At 41.6% G+C, this 26,400-nt stretch overlaps 1 protein-coding gene across 3 annotated transcripts in view; it reads right to left on the bottom strand.

The window, feature by feature from the left end:
• Positions 1 to 20,814, bottom strand: part of LOC110499841 (cytoskeleton-associated protein 5-A) — a 36,989-nt gene extending 16,175 nt beyond the window's left edge. For 2 of the 3 annotated variants that reach the window (XM_036959106.1, XM_021576906.2), the window contains exons 1-25: positions 20,658 to 20,814; positions 19,153 to 19,249; positions 18,399 to 18,592; positions 17,493 to 17,699; positions 17,185 to 17,356; positions 16,800 to 16,932; positions 16,240 to 16,340; positions 15,978 to 16,091; positions 15,745 to 15,849; positions 15,549 to 15,638; positions 14,972 to 15,136; positions 14,591 to 14,719; positions 11,630 to 11,794; positions 11,108 to 11,206; positions 10,783 to 10,893; positions 9,847 to 9,939; positions 9,448 to 9,633; positions 8,341 to 8,435; positions 7,985 to 8,168; positions 4,834 to 4,976; positions 4,461 to 4,635; positions 4,173 to 4,286; positions 3,827 to 3,955; positions 3,424 to 3,618; positions 2,153 to 2,285 (exon numbers count right to left, since the gene is read on the bottom strand). In XM_036959106.1, the coding sequence (XP_036815001.1) occupies positions 2,153 to 2,285; positions 3,424 to 3,618; positions 3,827 to 3,955; positions 4,173 to 4,286; positions 4,461 to 4,635; positions 4,834 to 4,976; positions 7,985 to 8,168; positions 8,341 to 8,435; positions 9,448 to 9,633; positions 9,847 to 9,939; positions 10,783 to 10,893; positions 11,108 to 11,206; positions 11,630 to 11,794; positions 14,591 to 14,719; positions 14,972 to 15,136; positions 15,549 to 15,638; positions 15,745 to 15,849; positions 15,978 to 16,091; positions 16,240 to 16,340; positions 16,800 to 16,932; positions 17,185 to 17,356; positions 17,493 to 17,699; positions 18,399 to 18,592; positions 19,153 to 19,209 (3,289 nt within the window). In that variant the 5' untranslated portion in view covers positions 19,210 to 19,249; positions 20,658 to 20,814. Of the gene's footprint in view, positions 1 to 2,152; positions 2,286 to 3,423; positions 3,619 to 3,826; positions 3,956 to 4,172; positions 4,287 to 4,460; positions 4,636 to 4,833; positions 4,977 to 7,984; positions 8,169 to 8,340; positions 8,436 to 9,447; positions 9,634 to 9,846; positions 9,940 to 10,782; positions 10,894 to 11,107; positions 11,207 to 11,629; positions 11,795 to 14,590; positions 14,720 to 14,971; positions 15,137 to 15,548; positions 15,639 to 15,744; positions 15,850 to 15,977; positions 16,092 to 16,239; positions 16,341 to 16,799; positions 16,933 to 17,184; positions 17,357 to 17,492; positions 17,700 to 18,398; positions 18,593 to 19,152; positions 19,250 to 20,434; positions 20,456 to 20,657 lie in introns of those variants that run through there. The other variant, XM_036959104.1, reaches the window with a different exon arrangement.
• Positions 20,815 to 26,400: the final 5,586 nt, after the last annotated feature.

The following is a 26,400-nucleotide window of genomic DNA, read 5'->3' on the forward strand; positions in this document are numbered from 1 at the left end:
CACAAAAAACAACAGTGGTCAGGAAGTTCTCTCTCTCTCTCTCTCCACACTAATATATATACATAAATAAAACAGACATCTTACAAGACAGGTTATGAGTCCAAGGGAGCTAGGCGGTGTCAGAGGAAAGCCCCAAGAAATTACTACAGCCACTCAAGTCATACACTGTCCTCTCTGCCACAGCACGGCAAGCTGTACAGGAGCGCCAAGTCTGGGACTAAAAAGCTCCTGAACAGCTTCCACCCCCAAGCCATAAGACTGTTGAAAAGTTTATCAAATGGCCACCCAGACTATTTGCATTGCTCCTCCACCCCACCTTTGTTTGGCACTGGCTCTATGCACACTCACTGGACTCTAACCCACACACTACAACACGCACACACACATTCAAAATGTCCATGTTTTTGAAAGAAAAGCAATTTTTTTTGTTCATTAAAATAACATCAAATTGATCAGAAATACAGTATAGATATTGTTAAAGTACTAAATGACTATCATAGCTGGAAACGGCAGATTCAACTTTTTCTTTTAATGGAATATCTACATAGGTGTACAGAGGCCCATTATCAGCAACCATCACTCCTATGTTCCAATGGCACTTTGTTTTAGCTAATCCAAGTTTATAATTTTAAAAGGTTAATTGATCATTAGAAAACCCTTTTGCAATTATGTTAGCACAGCCTCACAAGTCCTCAACTTGTAGCTTCATTAAATAGTACCCCCAAAACACCGGTATCAACGTCAACAGTGAAGAGGCGACTCCGGGATGTTGGCCTTCTAGGCAGAGTTCCTCTGTCCAGTGTCTGTGTTCTTTTGCCCATCTTAATCTTTTATTTTTATTGGCCAGTCTGAGATGTGGCTTTTATCTTAGCAACTCTGCCTAGAAGGCCAGCATCCCAGTCGCCTCTTCACTGTTGAGACTGATGTTTTGCAGGTACTATTTAATGAAGCTGCCAATTGAGGACTTGTGAGGCGCCTGTTTCTCAAACTAGACACTAATGTACTTGTCCTCTTGCTCAGTTGTGCACCGGGGCCTCCCACTCTTTCTATTCTGGTTAGAGACAGTTTGAGTTGTTCTGTGAAGGGAGTAGTACACAGCGTTGTATTCAGTTTCTTGGCAATTTCTCACATGGAATAGCCTTCATTTCTCAGAACAAGAAAAGACTGACGAGTTTCAGAAGAAAGTTCTTTGTTTCTGGCCATTTTGAGCCTGTAATCGAACCCAAATGCTGATGCTCCAGATACTCAACTAGTCTAAAGGACAGATTTATTGCTTCTTTAAAATCAGTCAGCACAACAGTTTTCAGCTGTGCTAACATAATTGCAAAAGGGTTTTCTAATGATCAATTAGCCTTTTAAAATGATAAACTTGGATTAGCTAACACAACGTGCCATTGGAACACAGGAGTGATGGTTGCTGATAATGGGCCTCTGTTTTAATGGAATATCTACATAGGCGTACAATCGGCCGCTTCCAGCTACAATAGTCATTTACAACATTAACAAGGTCTACACTGTATTTCTGATCAATTTGATGTTATTTTAAATTGACATTTTTTTGTGCTTTTCTTTCAAAACAAGGACATTTCTAAGTGACCCCAAACTTTTGAACGGTAGTACACAAACACACACTGCTACTCGGTTTATCTACCCTGATTGCCTAGTCACTTTTACCCCTACCTACATGTTACCTCAATTACCTCGTAACCCTGCACATTGACTCAGTACTCCTTGTATATAGCCTTATTATTTTATTGCGTGACCATTTCCTCTTTCTCCTTCTTATTTGCCAAAAATGTTTATTTTCTTACTTTTTAATTCTGCATGGTTGGGAAAGGGCTTGTAAGTAAGCATTTCACAGTACAGTCCTCACGCATGTTACAAATACCATTTGATTGGATTATTGCTCAAGATTAGAACATTGGAAAGATAGATCCTCCCCCCTGGCTGACATTACTTAGTTGGTGTAGCACATGATAAGGAATGTACTGGCGGTGGACATTGTGTCGCAAGTGACACCTTATTCCCTACACAGTGCACTACTTTTGATCAGAGCTCTGTGGACCCTGGTCAAAAGTAGTGCACTTAATAGGGTGCAATTTGGGATGACCTCTCATCCATCATTCAGACAGTAACGGAGAGGCAAGCCAACCTGACTTTGAAGCGGGGGCGCCGCCGCTGCTAGACTTGGCTGCGCCAGCTTTGCCAGGTGGTGGAGCAGGCTTGGCTGGCATCACTGCCCGGGCCTTCTCCAGCAGGACAGACACTGGCTCCTTGGAGGCCGGCTGCAGGGAGAGGAAGACATGGACACACAGAGTCAGATGACAGAACAACAATACCCCGAGCCCATTGTCTTCCGAGTCACTACCCAATAACAATACCCCAGCCCATTGTCTTCCGAGTCACTACCCAATAACAATACCCCAGCCCATTGTCTTCCGAGTCACTACCCAATAACAATACCCCAGCCCATTGTCTTCCGAGTCACTACCCAATAACAATACCCCAGCCCATTGTCTTCCGAGTCACTACCCAATAACAATACCCCAGCCCATTGTCTTCCGAGTCCCTACCCAATAACAATACCCCAGCCCATTGTCTTCCGAGTCACTACCCAATAACAATACCCCAGCCCATTGTCTTCCGAGTCACTACCCAATAACAATACCCCAGCCCATTGTCTTCCGAGTCACTACCCAATAACAATACCCCAGCCCATTGTCTTCCGAGTCACTACCCAATAACAATACCCCAGCCCACTGTCTTCCGAGTCCCTAACCAATAACAATACCCCAGCCCATTGTCTTCCGAGTCACTACCCAATAACAATACCCCAGCCCATTGTCTTCCGAGTCACTACCCAATAACAATACCCCAGCCCACTGTCTTCCGAGTCCCTAACCAATAACAATACCCCAGCCCATTGTCTTCCGAGTCACTACCCAATAACACTACCCCAGCCCATTGTCTTCCGAGTCACTACCCAATAACAATAACCCAGCCCATTGTGTTCACACAGATGGCGTCATTCTAACGCGAGTGTTGCCATGAACCACTGCACTCTGTGAACTAAGACAATGTACTCTAGCCTCAAAATCCAGACTGAATTCAGCTCGGTTTCCTCTATGAATCCAGACTGAATTCAGCTCGGTTTCCTCTATGAATCCAGACTGAATTCAGCTCGGTTTTCCTCTATGAATCCAGACTGAATTCAGCTCGGTTTTCCTCTATGTATTAGTAATTCAAATTATACTCTACAATCTACTGTTTTCAAAAGCTATCCAATGAACTTGCATCTCACCATCTCTGGTAGATATATTTTAGCCAAGTTCTCTTTAATTTAGCCTGTCCTAGTCATCTCTTCCATCCATAACCCACCTTGAGTTAACGTGTCTAAGTCATCTCCTCCATAGCATAATATACCTTCAGTTTGCCAGTGGCCTTCAACATCTTCTCATAGCCCAGGTGCATCATGAAGGTGGGCAGGGCGTCTTGGGCCTTCTTCCTCACATCTCCGTTGCGGTCCTCCAGACAAATAAACAGGTAGGGCACACACAGCATCAGGTCGGAGGGCACCGTACGCATGGTGGGGAGCTTCTCTGCCAGCCAGCCCAGCACCTGGGGAGAGGGGGTTACATGGCTTTTTCTCAAACATGGTTGAGGTATTATGCTTCCCCTTTTTTCAACAGTCCAAATGCCCCCAATGAATCCACACAATACCCATGACACAGCCAACTAACCACATTATCAGTGCACATTACGCCAGCTACAAGAGGTAGGCTTTAACAGAGATTCTAAGAGTTGACCTGAAGGGCTGTGTTTGTACCTCCTGCCTGAGGAAAGGGTTCTCCCTCTTGAGCTCTTCAGAAAGGTCCTCTCCCTCCAGCCAGTCCTTCATGCCGGTCTGTTCTACCCAGGCCTGCAGGGTTGTCATGGCAGCAGCACGCACATTGGTCTACAGGGGAGGAGGGGACACAGAGCGCCAACGCCATTATTCCCTCAATCCAATTCAAAGTGATTCTGACAACTCTACACTAGTCTATCAATGGTATGAGATTATTATGCGTGTAATATGAAAGCACTATATAATACAGTATAATACTCTCTATCACATTAATCCTAATGTCTACCTATGCCTTTGTACAGGTATTTTAGAGAATGATAGTCTTTACCTTACTGTCTCCCAGTACAGTGATGATGGGCATGCCCAGGCTCTTAACATGTTGTTTCAGAGCTGGGCCCATCGCTACGGCTATTTGTTGAAGAATAGTCAGGGTTTGCTGGCACTGGGGAGAGACATAATTCAGTGTCAGAAATACCTACAATATGGCAGGACATCTATAAATGATGTTTGCACTGATACTCCCAATATCCTGGAGAAAAACAGATCGCTTAGGATCTCTAAAATGTAGATTTTTTTTTATGTCATGGTATCTGTCAGAGCAGAGTTAATTTCTTACCAGGATCTTGTTGGAGTCGTTGAGTCGGCCCTTCAGTGCCATGGGCAGTTCTCCTATACTGGGCTGGATGAACTTGGCCTCAGAGATGACCGCTGCCACCTCATCCAGACCTTCCTTACGGATCTTCCAGTTCTTATCAGCCATCTTATCCACCATGTCTTGTGTGATCTTATCACTGACAGGAGATGAAGAAAATAGATTCATAAGGTGAAATGGCTAAACCATTTAACATCAAAACCAAAATAGTCCAAGTACTATAGGGCTTTTCACACTGAGCCAGATGAGCCAAACCAATCCAAGCAGGACCACCATACTTGTTGAAAATGTGGAACAGTGCCGAGAAGGAGCGGTGAGGTAGTGTGTGAATTCAAACCTGACGTCAGATCTAGGTAGCAGATCCATGATGTCAGGTGCTCCTCCTCCATCCTCCTCTTGTTCGTCTGCCTCCTCACCGTCCTCCTCTGCTCCTCCTTTCTTGGTTCCTCTGAACGCAGCCGGAGGAGACTGGCCTTGCATCTGAAGAGGCAAAAGCAGCAATCTCAGTCACATTGGAAAATATATACCTGTGCATATAAACATATCTTATTTGCCTTCCTGACATCAATCTTATGTTAATCTCAGTTAAACCATAAAGAAAATATTGCGTAATTTGGTCCGATCCTCAATTAGGTTTTGGGGGGGGATTAGAAATTTAGATTCCTGGTCTTGCAAAGTCTCCACTAGGGGTGCAAATTTCAGTCAATGTTGCTGCCGACTAACTGACCCTCAACAAACGGTTACATTTAAAAAAAATAAGTAAAATGATGTGACCAACAGAAAATACTAACAGAGATGTTTCCACCCTAACAATGGCAAGGTGGGATGGCAGGTGACAAGCTTATGCCCAAAATAAGCCTATAGAAATCGCACTGGGCTTATTTTGGCAAGAATGAAACCTCTCGCTTCGCTTTTTCCTCCCTGATACTATGCATGCATACAAGGACTGGATATTTTTCATGAATAGCAAGTCTATCGTCTTACAGTCAAAAAAGCTATAGCCTATTACTGAACAAGCAACTGCTGTAATGAAGCAGCTAATGAATAGAATTCACGGAAAACAGTTATTTCACGGAAAACACAGTTCTAAATTACACACCTAACGGCGGGCAGTTTCATGTGAGAGACGGAAATCTTCATTAGAAACGTAAAAAAAAGGGGGGGATCTAATAGCAACTAGTATAATGGGTTGCTAATAAGACTAGGATTGTGCCTTTGGCTTCTGGACAACAAAAGTAAGTGAATATGAAATCCAATAGAACAGGAGAGTAATGCTGGTTAAAAACTTAAGGCTAGGGGGCGGTATTCGGAAGTTCGGATGACTGACATGCCCAAAGTAAACTGTCTGTTACTCAGGGCCAGAAGCTAGGATATGAATAGAATTGGTAGCATTGGGTAGAAAACTCTGAAGTTTCTAAAAATATTAAAATAATGTCTGTGAGTATAACAGAACTGATATGGCAGGCGAAAACCCAGATTTCTTGTTTTTGAGGTCACTCCAATTTGAGGCCATTCCAATGCTTGTCTATTGCAGTTCCTATGGCTTCCACTAGATGTCAACAGTCTTTAGAAAGGGTTTCAGGCTCGTTTTTTGAAAAATTAGTAGTTGTAGTCTTTCAAGATGGCTCTCATTTGGACTGTGGTCTTGTGGCGCGTGTGGATGAGGGCGCGCACTTCGTTATTTACCACCGGTATTGAACATAGAATGTAGTATTTTTATTTACATATTAGGGTACCTGAGGATTGATTAGAAACGTTGTTTGACTTGTTTGGACGAAGTTTACCGGTAACTTTTGGGATTCCTTTGTCTGCATGTTGAACGAGTGGAACACTGAATCAAACGCGCCAACTAAACTGACTTTTTTGGGATATAAAGGACTTCATTGAACAAAACGACCATTTGTTGTGTAGCTGGGACCCTTGGGATTGCAAACAGAGGAAGATCTTCAAAGGTAAGTGATTTATTTTATCGCTATTTCTGATTTTTGTGACGCCTCTGCTGGTTTGGAAAATGTTTTTAATGCTGGTGTATGCAGAGCGCTGTCCTCAGATAATCGCATGGTATGCTTACGCTGTAAAGCCTTTTTGAAATCTGACAAAACGTCTGGATTAACAAGAAGTTAAGCTTTTAAACGATGTACAACACTTGTATTTTCATGAATGTTTAATATTACGATTTTTGTATTTTGAATTTCGCACTCTGCAATTTCACCGGATGTTGTCGAGGTGGGGCTCTAGCATCCCACCCAGCCCAAAGAGGTTTTAATGGCATAAGGAAGTCTTTAGAAAATAACTGCCTGAAAGCTTCTATGGATGGATTTTCACAAGGCTATTTTACTTCAAAGTAAGACGTCCAGCTCGCATTACACTACCCTGCCTCCAGCTCGCATTACACTACCCTGCCTCCAGCTCGCATTACACTACCCTGCCTCCAGCTCGCATTACACTACCCTGCCTCCAGCTCGCATTACACTACCCTGCCTCCAGCTCGCATTACACTACCCTGCCTCCAGCTCGCATTACACTACCCTGCCTCCAGCTCGCATTACACTACCCTGCCTCCAGCTCGCATTACACTACCCTGCCTCCAGCTCGCATTACACTACCCTGCCTCCAGCTCGCATTACACTACCCTGCCTCCAGCTCGCATTACACTACCCTGCCTCCAGCTCGCATTACACTACCCTGCCTCCAGCTCGCATTGAAAAGTGGGTGATGTGCTGATAGTCAAGAGTAAGCAGTCTATAGCCTATGAACCCTTAAGGCAAATGGGTGCGCTTCACCAAAAGAAAAAAAGGGGGTATCGTGGACACCAAAGTTAACACGCGAATGCATTTAGAATTGTTATTTGTTGCCAATGACTGGGCTTATAAAAGCAGGTTTCACTCCAGTAACCTACAGGCTTTTTAAGGAGCTACTCTCGTGCTGACTGACAGGTGGTAGGCTATTCAGCTCCTCAAACTAGGGTCTGTATGCTGTGATAAATGAAATGCCCGACGACTAACAAAAATACATACGCACCAATTTAATTCCACAAAGTTATGAAAATAACCTGTAGACCATTAAGCATGTATTTTCAGCAGCTAACCGATTAACATCACCCTTGCAAAATAAATCAGCCCCACCCCCCTGATAATTCCGGCTGTTTTTAACCAGGCAGGATATCCCCACCCCCAGTTGAACCACTGCCTTCGCCCAAACCCGATTCGTCAAAAATAACCAGTGACGAAAACACAAACACTGAACTAATTCTGCTCGTTATCTCATGCAGCCTAAAGCCTGATGACAGATCGACGGTACCAGAATGTTTAAATAGTCTGTTCACAAGAGATTCATCTTATGTAGACCGAACAGATCAAAGTTGAAATAAACCTCTAGCTACCAATTTCAAAAAGAGGCCAGTCATTAGGAAGAAGGAAAAAAAGACATACATCAAATACTTATATTGTTTACTTCACTCAACATGCTGCTCACATGTTTTTTCCTACCTTTTCAAACTCATCATCTATCTGTTTCAGCAGGGCAGGTTTCTCATCCTCAAAGAACATGCGTAGAGGAGCTCCCATGTACAGGTACATGACTCCTAGGAGGGTGATGGCTGCTGTCCGCACCGCAGGGTTGGTCGCTCCCAACGCCGTCTTTACGTTGTTGATGAAACCCTTCACATTGATGCTGCAGGGGATACACATTTTCATAAATGTTTATAACACAAAGCATTTTACCTGCAGACTTGTGTTACCACAATGATTTGGTGAATTAAAATATCTAAATCATAGGACAGCGAAGGCTTTGATACTGTTATTGGTAGATGAATACGCCTCCAATAATGGAAAGCAAGACTAACCCAGTAAATCCAAATTCCTTCATGGCGTTAGACAACCAGTTGAGGGTTTCAGCTTGATTTTTTGGATTCTTCTGTGCAAAAACCATGGAGACCACCTGAGGGATGAAGCACATTAGTGAACAACTACGCGATGTCCATGAAAGTCCTGGGAACGTCCTAAAAAGGTCCTGACATGGTCCTCAGTGAAGTCCTGGGAACGTACAGGGAACTAGACAAAGGTCCCACAGAGAATGTTCCCTTAGGACCATCAGGCGACGTTCTTAGAGAACGTGGAATCATATCTATAAACCAGTAATCCTCTTTCATGTTGTCTGCCTTGGACCCTATCCCAGTCAAATCATTACAGACCAGGCCAGGGACCGGTTGAAAAAAATAAAAAAGGCCCATGACTGAAACTTAAGAGGATCTCAGTTTGATTGGTTGGGGCCAAGTTAAACTCCCTTTCATGTAAGAACGTAATGACCATCATCATGCTTTTAGGGAAAAGCAGGGTTCTCCCCTCTTTAAAAAAAATCTAAAGCCAAAACTGCTTTCAAAATATTTGCCAAAACCTCTTTCAAAAGTGTTCTCACAATTGCATTAAGAATTGTTGTGCACTGACTGCTTGTCAGAATACACGTTTCCCCTCTTATGGCTCTCGCGACTTGAACCTTGAGGAATATTTACCTTGCATAGAACACACCGCAACTAGCAGACTAGGTCATAGGTCAACTATGGGGGCTGTCTGATTTAGTTTCATTAACACCGTTACATGGCAAAGATAGTAGCACTGGAAAGTTCTAAAGAATCGGCTTTGAATGAATCGGCTTTGCCAGCAACTACAGTAGGATAGACACTGCTGTCTGAGTTGAGCGCCACTGTGATGTCCATTATAGACCATTTAATGATATATATCAGAACGTAATCAACAATCCTGCATGTCAGTTAACAGAAAAATTTAATATTTGGGAATATATATTTTGTAGAACAGACATATGACATACTAATCTCCAAACCAGTCCTGGGACCCCTGTGATATTTATCTTACTTGTGTTCTTAGTCTTGTTCTTTTCATTCAAAAACAGACTAACAGAATAGCAGTGTCATAAACAAATAGTGCCAACAAACCTGTTCAGCAGTCCAGGGGAGGGAACAGGCCTCGGCAGTAGCAGTCAGGCCCTCCTTAGCTTTACCCCCACACTTCACATCTCCTATTTTATCAACCAAGCCGTCCAGCACCACGAAGGCAGACGTCTTGGAGAAGGAGCCCTTCTGGGCTATCAGACCCACAATGTGGAGCTTCATCTGCATCACCTGAACAAACCCAAGAGCCAAAAGTCAGTTATGAAGACCACGTGGGTGGATCCATCTAGTGAATACGTTTTCTTTCTACATGCATCCAAAATAATGACAGGAGCTGGACAAAAACAAGGTCCAATACCAAAAAAAGGGACTGTCCACTAAAATATATACTTGTTTGTGATACTTCCATTTTATCGGTAAGTGTTTAAAGTTGGTATACTGTACCTGGAAGTTAGTCTCTTTCCAGCCTGGTTTCTTGGCCAGCATCCTGACCAGAGCCTGGCATGGCATCTCATTCTTGTCCATCTGCTCCACAGCCTGATGACAATCACATGAAAGAACAGTAAATGAAGCCGCCACTTAAAATATGTCTCTAACCCATTTACACATGTAATCTCCAGTCAGGTTAGAGCTATAAAAAATAAAAAAAACGAGGTTTATATGCCAGTTGTTGAGGCTAAAAATACACTGGAATTCAGATGACAATACCATTATGTTGTATGGAGCATGTTCATGATATGAGCAAAAGCACCGAATTAAATAGAACACAAATGTATCTTATTATGAGGTACAGTCCATTTGGAAAGTATGACTTTACCCACATTTTGAAAATGGACCAAATCGTTCCCCAAATCTACACACAATACCCCATAATGACAAAGCCAAAACTATTTGTACATAACTACTGTACCTACTGTACATAGCCCATCTATAATTTAGCCCAAACAACTACCTCTTCCCCTACTGCATTTATTTATTTTGCTCCTTTGCACCACATTATTTATACTTTGCACATTCGTTCACTGCAAATCTACCATTCCAGTGTTACTTGCTATATTGTATTTACTTCGCCACCATGGCCTTTTTTTGCCTTTACCTCCCTTATCTCACCTCATTTACTCACATCGTATATAGACTTATTTTCCTACTGTATGTTTGTTTTACTCCATGTGTAACTGTGTGATGTATGTGTCGAACTGCTTTGCTTTATCTTGGCCAGGTCGCAATTGTAAATTAACTTGCCTACCTGGTTAAATAAAAGGTGAAATAAATCAATTTAATACATTTTAGAATAAGGCTGTAACGTAACAAAATGTGGAAAAGGGGAAGCACTGTATGAGCAAAAAAGAAGTCAAACTATACAAGGTCAAAACTAGTTACCTTCTGAAACTCCTCCATGCTGGCCAGTCTCTCCTTCCAGTTAGCAGAGTCCAGCAGCTGCATGCAGGAGGCAGGGAGAACCGCGGCCGACTTCTCCTCACATACTTCAATCTAGAGGACACAGACAGAAGAACGCACTCAAGTTAATGAAAATAGTAAAAACTCCCTAGAAAGAAGAAACCTAGAGAGGAACCGGGGCCAGAGCCAACCATAGAGACGACTGCTTCACTCATGTTGAAACAGATCACTAAAGCATCAAAACATGGTGAAATGGTTGTACATTACAATCTGCGAAACAGCCGTGAAACGTTATGAGCCAACTTACCGATAGCTCTGTCTCTATGAATTCCTTTGTTTCAGGAACTTTCTTTCCTTTGGCACTCAGAGCAGAGGCAGATTTCCCTTTCTTAGGAGGTCCACCAGACTGCAAAAATAATGAAAACACAAAATATAACTTTTTATTAATAGTAGTTGGCCACCTAATCATTGCCCGAATCCCCAATTGGCATTCATCACTCCTCACCATGATAGCTGATGTATGGTGAGAGTTCCGGCACAAATTGATTGCTGTGCATCACCCAACTGGTTGCTACACATTGGTGGTGGAAGTGGTGACTTTCCCCACTTTACTATGCAAAGCACTTTGAGCACCTACTTGAGGTGGAAAGGCGCTATATAGATGCATTATTATTACTACTACTACTACTATGGTTCCTGTGTCTCATTAGGGGCAGTGTAGTGAGCCTGGTTAACAAAACTGGTAGCCTGGGATTCACTTTGTAATGTTGTCTCAGGCCGGAGTGGCTTTATATGCATTATAATTGTATAATCAATCACCCAATCACACCTTAGCTGCTGAGGCCTTCTTGGGTGGTCCAGAGGACCTAGCTGGATTCTCAGCAGGCGGTGCTACCTTTGCAGGCGGTGCTACCTTTGCAGCAGGTGCCTTCTTCTCCGCCCCTCCACCTCCTTTCTTTCCCAGCAGCTCCACTTTATCAGCACTTTCTTTAATCTGTTCATTTAGAGATGGAGGTCAGGTCATTTCATTTGTCGTCAACTCTTTAACAGCTAAACTTCAAAAGGGTACAACCTCACTCACTCATAATATTACCCCTATCCAATAAAGAACTCATCTACATTGACCTCAACTAGTCTGAAGGGGTGAACTAGTTTTTCACAGGATAAGCAACACAAGATAACAATAATAAGGATACTGATAAGGAATATATATATATAATATATATATATATATAATATATATATATATATATATTATATATATATATTCCTTATCCTTAATCCTTAATTTATCACAAAATTCATATATTTATTTATTTATATATAGTTATATTTATTTATATATATATTATATATATTATATATATATATATATATTATATATAATATATATAATATATATATAAATAAATATAACTATATATAAATAAATAAATAAATGAATTTTGTGACCGCCACAGCCCTAGGCAAGTCTATATAAAAGATGTATCAGTCTATCATTTTCTCTCATATATATATATATGAGAGAAAATGATAGACTGATACATCTTTTATATAGACTTGCCTAGGGCTGTGGCGGTCACAAAATTGTCAGCCGGTGACTATCAAGCAAATAACTGTCGGTCTCACGGTAATTGACAACCACATTTAGCATCTCCTGGCTTCCACACAAGCAACTGATGCAGACCTTTGGAACATCTACATTTTAAATCCATTTAATATAGCCTACACCATCACAAATCCATGATTTATTTTAGGTCTGAAGAAACATGATATGAAGAAAACATAGTCTATTTCAGAAGAACAGAATAGCATACTCTGAGGTGTCCTCATGTTAGGTCCTGATCTGGCTATGACAAATGGCTCTGGCTACATAGTTCATTTAGCAGACAACATTTGCTTAGAATTCCGTGGCATTATTTTATAATTTGAAGAATACAACTGAACAAAGCTGAATTAAAATAGAAAGGATATTTTCTCCTAATGATTTAAGGGAGTAACACATGCGGCTAATCTGTGTTGAGCGGTTAACAAAAAAAGGTGTACTCCTATATGCTTAATTTAGAGTTAGTAATTTAACTTTAGTTATACAAACGTTGGGCTATACATTTTGATTTAATACATTTGTAATGAGGACTTGAAAAGCCGCACTTCATCAGTCTCTTCACAATTTGACAAGCACTTGATAATGCCTCGAATTTCCCAACGGCATCCCTTTGTGTGGCCATAATGCACCCTAAAAAAAACTTGATGGTAGGGATATCCTTGTCTCATCGAGCACTAGCGACCCCTGTGGCGGACCGGGCGCAGTGCACGCTAACCAGGTCGCCAGGTGCAGTGTTTCCTCTGACACATTGGTGCGGCTGGCTTCCGGGTTGGATGCTGTGTTAAGAAGTAGTGCGGCTTGGTTGGGTTGTGTGGACGCATGGCTTTCGACCTTCGTCTCTCCCGAGCTCGTACGGGAGTTGTAGTGATGAGACAAGATAGTAACTACTAACAATTGGATACCACGAAACTGTGGAGAAAAGGGGGTAAAATATATATATTTTTAACTATTAGGTTATTTCATCACATTATAAGCGCAGTTTCTTATGCTGGGCATCATTCACAAGTGATAATATTTCATTCACAAGTGATCGGCTAATACTGTCACCCATCAGACTATTCTTGATTTAATCTTGTCAGGTTCTAATTTCATAGTGACACTATGAAAGCTTAACCAAGTTTATTCTTCCCAGAGGATCAATACAGCTGCATTAGACAAAAACCTTTTCACACAAGCACATATATTTAACCCTTCCTCCTAGGCCGAGTCTCCTCCTACACATTTGTACAAGGACTGATATTTAACCCTTCTTCCTAGGCCGAGTCTCCTCCTACACATCTGTACAAACATTGTATCTTTACTGCAAGGCAGGACACTAAGTGATACGGGCCATAAACTTTTATTTCTCCCTTAACGTGACCTGACCTAGACCCCCTTCATCATTAATCCATGGCTGTCCCCCCTTATCAATGCCTGCCACATGTGATCGGTTTCCCTGCACTCAGTACATTCCAAGCTTAGTTGCACACACTATATACCTTCCTCCTACAGATAACCATTAACTTCTGGTGTAGACCCTCTAAACCATAGCACTCAATATTTCAATAGGATACCTGATAATTAACCTTATCCCAAGTTTAGGAGTTTAGCACCCAGAATCCATCAACATATAAGTGTGAAGTTTGGATTTAGACGGGTGCATGACAATGGTCCAGTCTCCAAACAGGGGTAGCGGGATAAAATCATGTCATCTATGCACTTAAATAGTGAATGGAGGACACTTTTCTTGTGGTTAATTTTCATGCCAGCCAGGTAGGCTATACTCCTGTTGTAAAGATAAGCAATGTGCTTAATATTGGGAAAGTTGAGAAATAAATATAGTAGGGCTAGCCTATAGAAAGCTGTTGGGATCCTCCTCTTTTTAATAGAGGCCATCACTCTGTTTTCTCGCACAATTGCATAGCCTATAGAAATGTTGCACAACATGAGCTCATGGGCTCTCATGAAGTGTTAGATTAGATCTTCGAACACATTTGCATTGATGTCAGAGTGATTAGAGGGACAATAGAGTGCTGAGTACCAGGCAGTTAGCAAGTTTGGTTGGCTACTAATGACCATCAGCAGCATTACTACTTGGAGAATCATCATTACCGTGACTAAACGGTGACGAGGAATTTGACTGCCTTCATGACTCGTGACCGCCGGTGTGGCGGTAATACGTCATCGCAACAGCCCTAGCCTCACCTTGTCAAGCTTGAGTTTATCCAGATCAGCCAGGAATGGGTTGACAGCCTTCTCACCCACCACCTTCATGGCTGTACCCAAAGCTTCATACGCAGCATCTCTCACCTCTGGGGCCGAATCATTCACTTGCTGAGAGGGTTAATCAAGAGATCAGGAGTAGGAGCATTACTCCACACACTCAATCACAAATTGGTGGACAGAGCATAATTTGAACAGAGGGCCATTTTCCCAGACACAGATAAAGGCTAGTCCTAGACTAAAAAGCATTTACAATGTTAGAGTCTTGACTAAGCATGCATTTTAGTCGAGGACAACGCTTAATCTGTGTCTGGGAAACCAGCCCGGAATTTGCCTGCTTAGAAATAGGAAATGTTCAGATACCTTGAGAAATGCAGGGCAAAAAGCTTTGAGCATGCTCTTTGGCAATGTGGCTTGGGTACAGTGGCGGAAGCTTCTGGCCAGGAACAGAGAGGCCTGTTGTTTGATGGAAGGGTTCTTATTGTCCATCACCCCCAATACATCCTCACTGATATTCTGGAGAGTTGTCTGAAAAACATGGATAGCATTGTGTCAAAAACAAGACATTGAGGGCCTCCCGAGTGGCGCAGCAATCTAAGGCAGTGCTAGTGGAGTCACTACAGATTTGGCTTCAATCCCGAGCTGTGTCGCAGCCGGGAGACCCATGAGGCTGCGTATAATTGGCCCAGCATCGTCAGGGTTAGGGAAGGGTTTGGCTGGCCGGGATATCCCATTGCGCTCTAGAGACTCATGTGGCGGGCCGAGAGCATGCATTGTCACGGTCGTCAGTTGTACAGTGTTTCCTCCGACACATTGGTGCGGCTGGCTTCCAGGTTAATCAAGAAATTGAGGAACTAATCGAATTAACAACCCAAATAACACTAACAGTAATCCAAATGCAATCTATACGCATCTACACTGGATGAAACAGTATACTCACAGTAAGGAAGACTGCATCAATAGCCTCTTGCAAGGCCTGGACCACTTGAGGTTTCTTCTCTTTAAACTTTTCTAAAATTGTTGGCACCACCTTGAAAACATTGCGCATAACATATAAGTACTTATGTTTAGTCAGAAATCAAGATGTATAAAGAGACGTTCCCTCTGCCATGAGGATAGCTAGCTAGTTAACTTACATGTCCTGCATATGTTCCAAACTTCTTCCGGAGCCCAGCAGCTAGTCCAGCCAAACATTTGGCTGCCAAGGTCACCAACATAACATTTGCATCTTTCCCAATAACCTGGAAAACAAGACAGAGTTGTTCAGTAGATTTTTCCATTGTCGACCGACCTACTTCCTTCCTTGAGACACATTCCATTTCCCAGGATCCCTGGCAACTCCATTAAGCAGATATGCATGTTACTGTACCTTTTTTAGTGCTCTGACCAAGTCCCCATAGTCACCGTTCTCCAATTTAGGGTTTTTAGCCAAGGTCTCCAATGCTTCTAAGGCCTCTTTCCTCTCCTGCCATTTTTTGGCCTCCTATGGTCAGATAAAAATCAGTTAGTTGTTACAAGAAACAAAATTGCAGTGAAACTTATTATATAAAATAATTTACGACACATTCAGCATTACATCACATCCAAAGATCCAATAGGGCCTTTCCTAAAACACAGGGGCCCAAACTTACAATTTTGTCATAGAAGTCTTTAGGTAGTTTTGAGAGGATCTCCACTGGTTCCAGCAGCTCATAAGGATCAACTTGAGGTGCAGGTTCGTCATCGTCATCTCCTGAAAGAGTTTACAGACTGAGACCATCTGATATTGTAGTCCTAGACCCATCTCATTAGTAAGAGTAGTGAGGAAGAAAAAAAGACGAGGGGATATATTGGAGACGGTTTGATGTCGACGCTTCAGCACAAAGGCCTTTCTCAAGACCAGTTTCCATCATACGTCAATCTTCTTATCTGTCAACAACACCTGGGCATTTAAAGTTCACTTTCACAAAGATATAAAGCATTGCACAAATTCACTCTCAAACGCCATTGATGAAGAACAATTGTTCCACAAATGGAATTAAGCTGCAGGGGGTAAAAAGCAGCCTAGTCACAGATCTGACTGTGCCATCTAGCCAACATTTCCATAAAGAGTGGGCAAGATAGCACAAACACACCGCCACCCAGGCTAGGAAAAGGGGGGGGAATAAAAAGCTTAAATGCGAACATCAAAACTATTTATGAGAAAGCCTACCGTCTGCCTCGTCTCCTCCAGCCGCCTGCTGCTGTTCAAACTTGGCCTTGAGGGCCTGCTGGGAGCGGAGGAAGCGACTTTGTTTAGGGGCCGTTGTTGGCAGCTTCACCCACTCCTCTTCCAGCTCTTTCAACTGTGGAAGAAAGAGGAAGATACCCAACTGTTAGACATCCCATTCATCGGTTGATCCGGCATTTAGGGAGACCCATACTGCACATGAGCATACGGAAACTCTGGCTGCATCTCAATTTGTCTTTCCACAATTCCATGCTATAATCCTATTATTGGAGAAGGTCCAACGTCCCTCCCCTCAGAACTTATTCTCCTATACGTTTTGAGAAGGCAGAGAGGATGTGTATGAAAGTGTTCAAAAGTGTCATCACACCTGAACAGAGTTGATGCCCTGGAGAGGAGGTCGCAGAGCATCCCGGATCCATTTATAGATCTCTACTGAGAGTAGTTTGGCCTCATCTCGGACTGCCTTTTCTCTCGACTCAAACTGTTTGGGCAAAACTTTCACCACTGGCTTCAGGGTAATAATCTTGGAGCCAAATTCACTGGAAATAAAATTTAAAAAATAATGTCACATTTCAGAATTTAGGCCTATGTATGTAATGAAAATAGCAATGGTAAAAAAAGAGAATTAATTGGTTGGAGAAATCTCTAGGAAAACTATGAAATTGAACAACTCACCTAAGTGCCTTCCTTAAAGTTTCAATACAGGTGACAACAATCTTAGGGTTTTTGTTATCGAGGCCTTTGATGAGCTCGTCCTGAACCACCTCAGCCCTCTCGATCTCTATGTACATGAGGCAGATGTCGGAGCCCAGCTCTTTGGCCCTGGCTTTAGGCTGGTTAAACACTTTACTGACCACTCCAGACACCACCTCTCCTGATGTTCTGGAACACAAGCACAATACAGAGAAGAATACTTAGCCAACCATTCAAATACAAGCCATTGAAATTATGTAAAAGGTGGGATACATACTGTGGAGTGTACATCATATAACAAGGGTTTGTGGAAACAATATTTGATATTAGATACCATTGTAGAATGCAAGTGATTGTTTTTGTATAATATAATACCATGTTGTTCATAACCAGAAGCTGTCCAGGGGGTGTAAGAGGTCATCTGGAAATACCACCTTTTAGCTAAACTCAGTATCTACCAGTCATTCAATAGTGTAATCCTTGCCCAATAGGCTGCACACAATAGATGGCTATGATGTCAGACTGACTAGCCATAAATAAATATCAGACAGGCATCACATTTCTCCTGACTGTGTTGCAGCTTACTGGAGCTTTCCACAACAAGCCCATATTCACACAGAGAGCAGTACCTATAACACAGAAAGCTTTCACTGGGAGACTGTTGTTATATTCACCCAAATAATTACGATGAGTCATGTATTATAATTCTATGAAATCACCTAACCTGTAGACCCAGGTTATACGTTAGGCCTATTAATTAATTATTTAAACAGTGTTTACATCAGGAGATATTCAAGTAGCCTAAAGACTGAAAACAAGTTAGGTATTACTCATTTTTACACATTACAGTCTGTGTAGTCAGATGACAGATGAATGTTTAATACTTACTTGCCAGCCAAATGAGCATTCTCAACATAAGCAAGTGCTGCCTCGAGACCCTTGAGCTGGGCCACAGCATTTGAGTCTGTCACAAACTTCTTAAGCAGGCCCAGGTATTTGCCCCATTCTGGGCTCTTCTCGTCCTCTATACGCTGGAAGAGCTTCAGGGCTTCTTCATAGCCATTTAGTCTGGCCTTCCATACCTTGGTTGAGATGAAGCAGGAGAATAGTGAGCATTGTGAGGAGAGGGAGTCAAGGTCATTTCGAGTTTATAACTAAGGGATAGGGTGATGTGATCCAGATTCTAGTTGGAATGGCAGGGTAGAGAAACAAATTTAAAATGGGCCTTCTAGGCTGTTGATTGGGCTAGCATATAATCAATCCATTGTGATTGAAGCAGTCAGTAAGGGGTTTCGATCAATTGAGAGAAACTCTGAAGAGGGATTAGAAACTGTAAATCATAAGCGTTACTGGGTTTTAAGTTATCCTTTTGGAACAAGCCAATAAGTCTTCTCCAGACTAGCTCTATGCTGCTGGAAATCCAGTCTAAATTAGATTAGATGTTTTGTGGGGAAAAAAAACATGTTCAATAAAAGCTGCTCTATAAATGATTTTACAATAAGAATACTGAGTGTGCTATTGAATACCATTTTATGAAACAAAACCACAGCTGCTGAAATGCATCCAGCAAGGATTCAACACTGAGGAAAGTCAGGTTTGTTTTATAGTGTGTGTGTGTGTGTGTGTGTGAAGGGGTAATCACCTTGTGTTCACACTTCTGGTCGATGGGCAACTTCATCCACTCACTGTCGTCACCCATGATGACCTCTGTGTGTTTTCCTTAGGCCTTACAAATTCAACTGTAATGGAAATATGAAAACAAAGTGAGTCACCATTTTTTATGTGACATCTATTTTAAGTAGGAATGAGTGCTGGTATGTCAATAGTGCAGTCATTTCCATAGTTATCATACCAATGTGAAATTAGAAAACATGATGCAATGTATTCATGAAAGCATCAGTATGATACTCTGGCCTACACCAATAGCACTTGTGTACAAAGTGCAGACATAATTCAGTAGAACCATTAGCTTGCCTAACGCAATGTCTGAGAAGAGATCTAAAGACAAAACGTAGCCATTACAATACCGCGCTAGTTGTGGTTAAAATGGCTGTGCTACAGCTCTATTTGAAAGGACAAACCATGCGATTCTCCACTAATGCATTCTCAGGAGAGAGGCTGCCTTGTCAGATTTCATATTGATCCATGCAGTTTGGGGTAAACAGCTTTAACACATGAAGTGCATATTTCGTCAACAATATGTTAGTAATCTAACGTTAGTTATCTAACTAACGTTAGCTAGCCAAATTAGTTACTTGCAAACATAACATATATGGTTTTATTTGCAAATAGCTGAGCGATATGTAAAGATTTGCCAAAAAACATGGCAACAGAGTCTGGCAAGCTATGATATGGCAGACTGGCTGGCTGGGGTGAGTTCAATATTTTGGCTGGGTACGGTTAGATGGCTTAGCTACACTCACTAACTAGTTAAGTTAGCTACATTAGTTAACTGCGAGTCTGCGACACTAGCAAACATCGATTGAACTAGTTAGCAAAGTAATGCCAAACATAGTGTGTTAAATGATAATACAATAAACACATGCATGGCATGTTGGAAAAGGCTCCATCTTCAACACAATCTCAATAGGTTAACTAACGTTAGGCTAATGATAAACATTCCTGACAAAACCTCGCCCGCATCTAGTCTAGCTATGTTCGGGTAACAAATAACGATCTATATACATCTATATATATATATACTTCAGAATCAAGGAGCACAGTTAAGCATCAATGCACAGATAGCTTAGCATCGTTAGTTAGCTAACTAAGACTGTTCTAGCAAACGTCAGCTGACAACATCAACTGAAGCTAGCTAATAATGGTTAGCAACAGTAGCTAGCAACTTAGCTAGATGCGCCTGTCAACACGCCCAAAACCCAACCAACCATCTGGACTATTTACAACGATACTTTCTCACCAACCAGTATAACGTGGAGTAAAATATAAGGCATGATGACATTGTATTAAGCTGGCATATGCACATAATAAGACTCGGTATTGTCTGCCACAAAGCTAATCCATCCGCGCACCACAGGGCCCAGAAATCGCAGAACAATAATGTCGAAGTCTGATGGAAAACGCGGGCTCGCCTCTCAGTATGTAATAGCTAACACGCAAAACAATGAATAAAGGCCTTTTGGTTACCTGGGGGTCTTTCTGGTAGGCAAAATAACGTTAGCTAGCTAACGTTATATAGATAGAGACGATATTTGATCATTACTCTCTGCGATATTTGAAACGCCTCCAAGGGCGGAGAGTCAGAGGGAGCTCCACAGAGAGGGGCACCGCCTCAAGCAGTCACCCTACGTCATTGCCAGTTAAACATGGCAACATTCAATCACAAGTATTCTGATGCCAATTCCTGCTCATAGAGCAAATTGCATATCTGCATATAGCACAAGGCATATGCATTAACATAATGTGAGCCCTGAAACTGTAAAGGTACAAACAGACAGCATGATCATGGTCTATTCTATTTCATCCCCAGTGCTTGAGGGTTAATGAATCAGTCCTCAAACTAATACCACTGTCTGCCCCGAGGTGAGCTTGGTGCTCTCTCTATTGTCTTCAGTCCACCCCTGTCCTTTCCTTTCTCTGCCTTGTCTGCCTTCTGCTGCTTGCCCTGGCCTTGATCTCTGCCTACAGTGCATATATTTCACTAATTGACTGATGTATACAGCATAGACATAAACTATTTATATGGTATACTGTAACAGTATGCTGTAAGCTTGTACATGCACATTTCAGTTTGTGTACTTGCATGTTGGCACATCTATGATAATACTGAGAGGACTATGGCTTTTCTTGCCTCCATGTTCTGATTTTGCCTCATTGTATAATTTCTAAAGACAAGGAATGCACACATGCATGTAGTTGTCAGAACAGCAGGAACCAAATGGATGGATGGACTCCTGGAAACAGCATACCCATCAAGTTCTGGATGCTCAGACAATGGAGAGAAATATTAATTATAATATTTAATTATTTCTTTGTTTCTTTCTACTTGTGAGTTGTATTAGTCAGTACGTCAATGTAATGTTGTTGATCTGTCAGTTTCCCAAGCTAATTCCCTACTTTTCACACTGACACAGTAATAAACAGCTATAACATTACAGGCTTCACTGTCATGATGCACAGTAGAGGTCTGCGCGGGACCAATTGCTTCATCTTGCTTCCGCCAGCACCACACCCTGTGGCAATATTAGTAGTACACTAGAGTCTAATCATATTTAAGTTAATTTCATATTCAAGTTAACTGCCACGTGATTCTCCGGCCTATGTAGGCAGCCTACTCTATTTCAATGAGACCACAAAAAGTAGGCTAACGCATACAAATAGTAGGCTAACGCATACAAAAAGTAGGCTAACGCATACAAAAAGTAGGCTAACGCATACAAATAGTAGGCTAACGCATACAAAAAGTAGGCTAACACATACAAAAAGTAGGCTAACGCATACAAAGCAGAACAAAGATGGCTTCAAAAGAATCTGTGGGATGACAAAAATAGCCAGGGAAGACCGGTCTGTGACAGAGGTGAGGTGAATTTTTGCAGGTACAACACTTTATTCTCTCTGTCCTGCAAACACTGGACAAGCCAGATGCTATTTTAAGGCAGTCTGACAAACCTCTAAAGTTGATTTCAAAACTGTATCAAGAGTTGATAGAGGCTTTTCCCGATGACACAAAACATATAAAACAAAAATGTGAGGAAGACCTGGGAGACGCTATTGATGATGATGAATGGATACAGATATGTTAGACTGCCCAGTCGTGTTCATATCATCTTAGACATAAATTAAAACAGTTTAAGACCATCCAGAGAACACACCACTGTATATGCCAATGCAACTGAATATCATGCACTCCGAAATGGTATTATTCTGCTGGAGGTGTAAAAGAGAACATATTTGCATATGTTGTAATCTTGTGAAGGCTGGCTGAATTCTGGCAAAGAGTATGTTCTTTTATCTCAGCGTGTCTTCATATTCTCCCTTCTCCCTGTTTTTGTTTGCTTGGAAATGTTGATACTGGAGATTGTTATCAGAAGAAACTGTGTAACCTAGAATGTATAATGGCTAATAAAGGCATTGCCATTAACTGGAAGGTTGGTTATCCTTCCACAATGTATGGAAGAAATGTCAAGATATGTACAGTATCACTAGATTTGATTTAAGATTAAGGGTAAACTGTGCAACTTTCATAAGGTCTGGATGCCTTATATGGAACACTGTACGACAAAAGGAGACTGTATTGAAAACATGCCCACGTCAGGGGAGATACCTATTTAGGCAATCCCTAGCTGCTGGGTTGCTCAGTCCTGTCCCTGGGGCTCTGCTGTACTGTTGTCACTCTGGCCTTGGCCTAACACACCTGAAACCAATAATAAATGTTTCACTAAGATCCTAAAGCTGAGTGGGGTGCGTTGGGTTGAGGTTCTGCAGGGCAGTGGACCCCTAGGGGCAGGACAGGGAGACCCAGCTATATTGTGTGCAAGTAAAAAGAGCTCTACAGTACTAATAGGCTTATGGTATAAATTATATGGAAGGTGTACTGTTTCTGTGTGTTAATGTGTAGGTGTATGTGTGTTTTCTTTCCCTTGAGACATAAAAAAAAGATGGGAAGGCAGTTGTGTTGGGGAGAGAGTTAAGTTAATGACTAGACTGGTGGGGGTCGGGTGTGTAGGCAGCTTGGGTTGGCTGGGTTGTCTTCCTGAAATTTGATATAGAGGATGTCCTTGTACTTTATTTGTAAGAGTTGTTCATTTGTCAGGCTATTGGTTAAAGGTCCAACACAATATTGATTATTGAATGATCATGGATCAAGTTCATTCTTATCAATCACTTCAACATATTTAATCATCTCTTACCTAGCTTGATGACTGTGGGCATTTTTGCTGGTATTTTTGCTGGCATTTTTGTTGTTCTAAATAGAGAAGGCTAGAAGGGCCAAGGGTTATATTAGATTGTGTAGAAATGTAGGAAATGTGCTTTAGATGCCCCCAAAAAATGGGAGGACCCCCAGACACCCGGCCAAGTTATGTCCCTTTCTGCAAAGATCACTGCTGGGTGATTTAAAAAGTCATAGTCAATCGATCAATATTATAATAATACTCTCAGCAATTAAAAAAAAAAAAGTACAATATGTAGAATCAATGTAAATAGAAAGGTTCAGAACATTAGTGAAACAACACACCACAGTTGAAAAATATATGGATGGTGTTCAGGGATAGTGTCACGCCCTGACCTTAGTATTTTTTGTTTTCTTTATTGTTTTGGTTAGGTCAGGGTGTGACATGGGTGATGTATGTGTTTTTGTACTGTCTAGTGGTTTTGTAGGTTTATGGGTTTGTTTACCATCTAGGTGTTTATGTAGGTCTATGGTTGCCTAGATTGGTTCTCAATTAGAGGCAGCTGTTTATCGTTGTCTCTGATTGGGAACCATATTTAGGCAGCCATCTTCTTCTGGGTATTTCGTGGGTTATTGTTTATGTCTAGTTGCCTGTGTATACACGTTTATGTTATAGCGGCACGTTTGTGTAGTGTCAGTCTTTATTAAAAGTAACATATCACGCTGCGCCTAGGTCTCCTCAGTACAACGAACGTGACAGATAGATTGGAGGGGTTAAGTGGAGCTGGATGGGACTAAAAATAAACAAAAGATAACTATTGTAAAATATACTGGCCGGTTTCCACGTCCTCAGATAATCCACATAAAGTACAGTAATGTGTTCAATTAGAGGCATGTGTGAAAGTGAAACCATTGTTGAAATACTATAAAATACTAATATAATGGGAAAATTAGAATGAGAGATGGCTGATCTTGCCCTGTTGGAAGATTGAGCACAGGCTGCATTCTGCAGAGAGTGTGTTTTTAGAGACAGGTGGGACTTTTTTGCAGAAAGTACAGATTGGCTCATCAGATATACTGTAGTTTCCAAAAACCAATCACGTAGGATCTTTGCGAGGATTTAAGATCTACTTTAGGAAAGCAAACACTTGCCGCTGCACATCAAAGTGCTATCCACCATAAGGTTTTTGGCAACGGGTACTTTTCAGTGGGAGCTTGGCGATCACCATCTCACATCCCTCAATAAGCCAATGTTTTGGGTGCAATCATCAGTAAGATGAACTGTAACATTCAATTTCCATATACCATCGTACAACAGGTTAAATTCAAGAGGGGTTTCTTTTCCATCAATGGGTTCCCAAATACGAACAGAGTAACAGACGGAATCCACACAGCCATCCCAAACAACTTAAACTAACAGAAAAGGCTTCCACTCCTAAAGTGCAGGTGATGGGTTGTGTGATTCCCAAAAAACGCTGCTGAATGTGGTGGCTAGGTGGAACGTACTACTCGTTCATTCTGGAGAACAGCAATGTTGGCCTATCCTTAGTCAAAAAATCCTATAGCATTTGTGATTTTTCAAATAGAATCCCACAGGATTCTCACAATCCTATAGGATTTTGCAACACCTCAATCAGAATCCTATTGAAATCCTATGGGACTACTTTTTCCTATTGGTTAAGTGCTTGTAAGTAAGCATTTAACAGTAAGTTGTATTTGGCGCATGTGACAAATAACATTTGATTTGATTTGATTGAAATTAAAAAGTTTCATATTGGATCCTGTAGGATTCTCGCAGTCCTATACAATTTTGTGTCACCTGTATCAGAATCCTATTGGAATCCTATTAGACCCATTTTTTTCCTATTGGAAATAAAAAGTAATACTGTTGGACCCTATAGGATTCTAGCAATTCTATAGGATTTTGTAATCACCTCTATCAGAATCCTGTTGGAACGGTTTTGTTAATTGCACCCATTCATTTATATTCTGAACAAACATGCAACAATTTCAAAGATGTTGCTGAGTTACAGTTCCTATAAGGAAATCAGTCAATTTAAATAAATTCATTAGGACCTAATCTGTGGATTTCACATGCCTGGGAATACAGATATGCATCTGTTGGTCACAGATACACTACATGATGAAAAGTATGTGAACACCTGCACATCTCATTCCAAAATCATGGGCATTAATATGGAGTTGGTCCCACCTTTGCTGCTTTAACAGCCTCTCACTGTCTCTCTAATAGCAGTACAATCTCCATAACTTCACTTACTAAATCAGTGAATACATTTCATAAGCATCACCCTCTAATTCAACCTTACAATACCAATGTTCCATAGGGGTTTAATTAATGAAACCCAAAACCTCCGGTGCTGTTTCCTATGCGAACCTTCCAAGGCTAACTCACCACATTAACATGAAAATGCAATGTCAGCTGTAAAATTTAAGTAGTAAATACATTAAAATATCTATATTTAACCTTAGAATTACAGACCCTGCAATTAGCATGAAAATGAATCCTGATCGTTTCAACTCTACCATCTCCGTTGATAAGTGCCCAACGGGCCGAAAGATGGTGCTATTATTCCTTTTACATCCTTTGTCATAATGGTGGTGTGAAGACGTTCTAAACGGATGCTTCATAATGGTGGTGTGAAGACGTTCTAAACGGATGCTTCATAATGGTGGTGTGAAGACGTTCTAAACGGATGCTTCATAATGGTGGTGTGAAGACGTTCTAAACGGATGCTTCATAATGGTGGTGTGAAGACGTTCTAAACGGATGCTTCATAATGGTGGTGTGAAGAAGTTCTAAACGGATGCTTCATAATGGTGGTGTGAAGACGTTCTAAACGGATGCTTCATAATGGTGGTGTGAAGACGTTCTAAACGGATGCTTCATAATGGTGGTGTGAAGACGTTCTAAACGGATGCTTCATAATGGTGGTGTGAAGACGTTCTAAACGGATGCTTCATAATGGTGGTGTGAAGACGTTCTGAACGGATGCTTCATAATGGTGGTGTGAAGACGTT

Source organism: Oncorhynchus mykiss, chromosome 2, assembly GCF_013265735.2.
Source record: "Oncorhynchus mykiss isolate Arlee chromosome 2, USDA_OmykA_1.1, whole genome shotgun sequence".
Classification (NCBI taxonomy): Eukaryota; Metazoa; Chordata; class Actinopteri; order Salmoniformes; family Salmonidae; genus Oncorhynchus; species Oncorhynchus mykiss.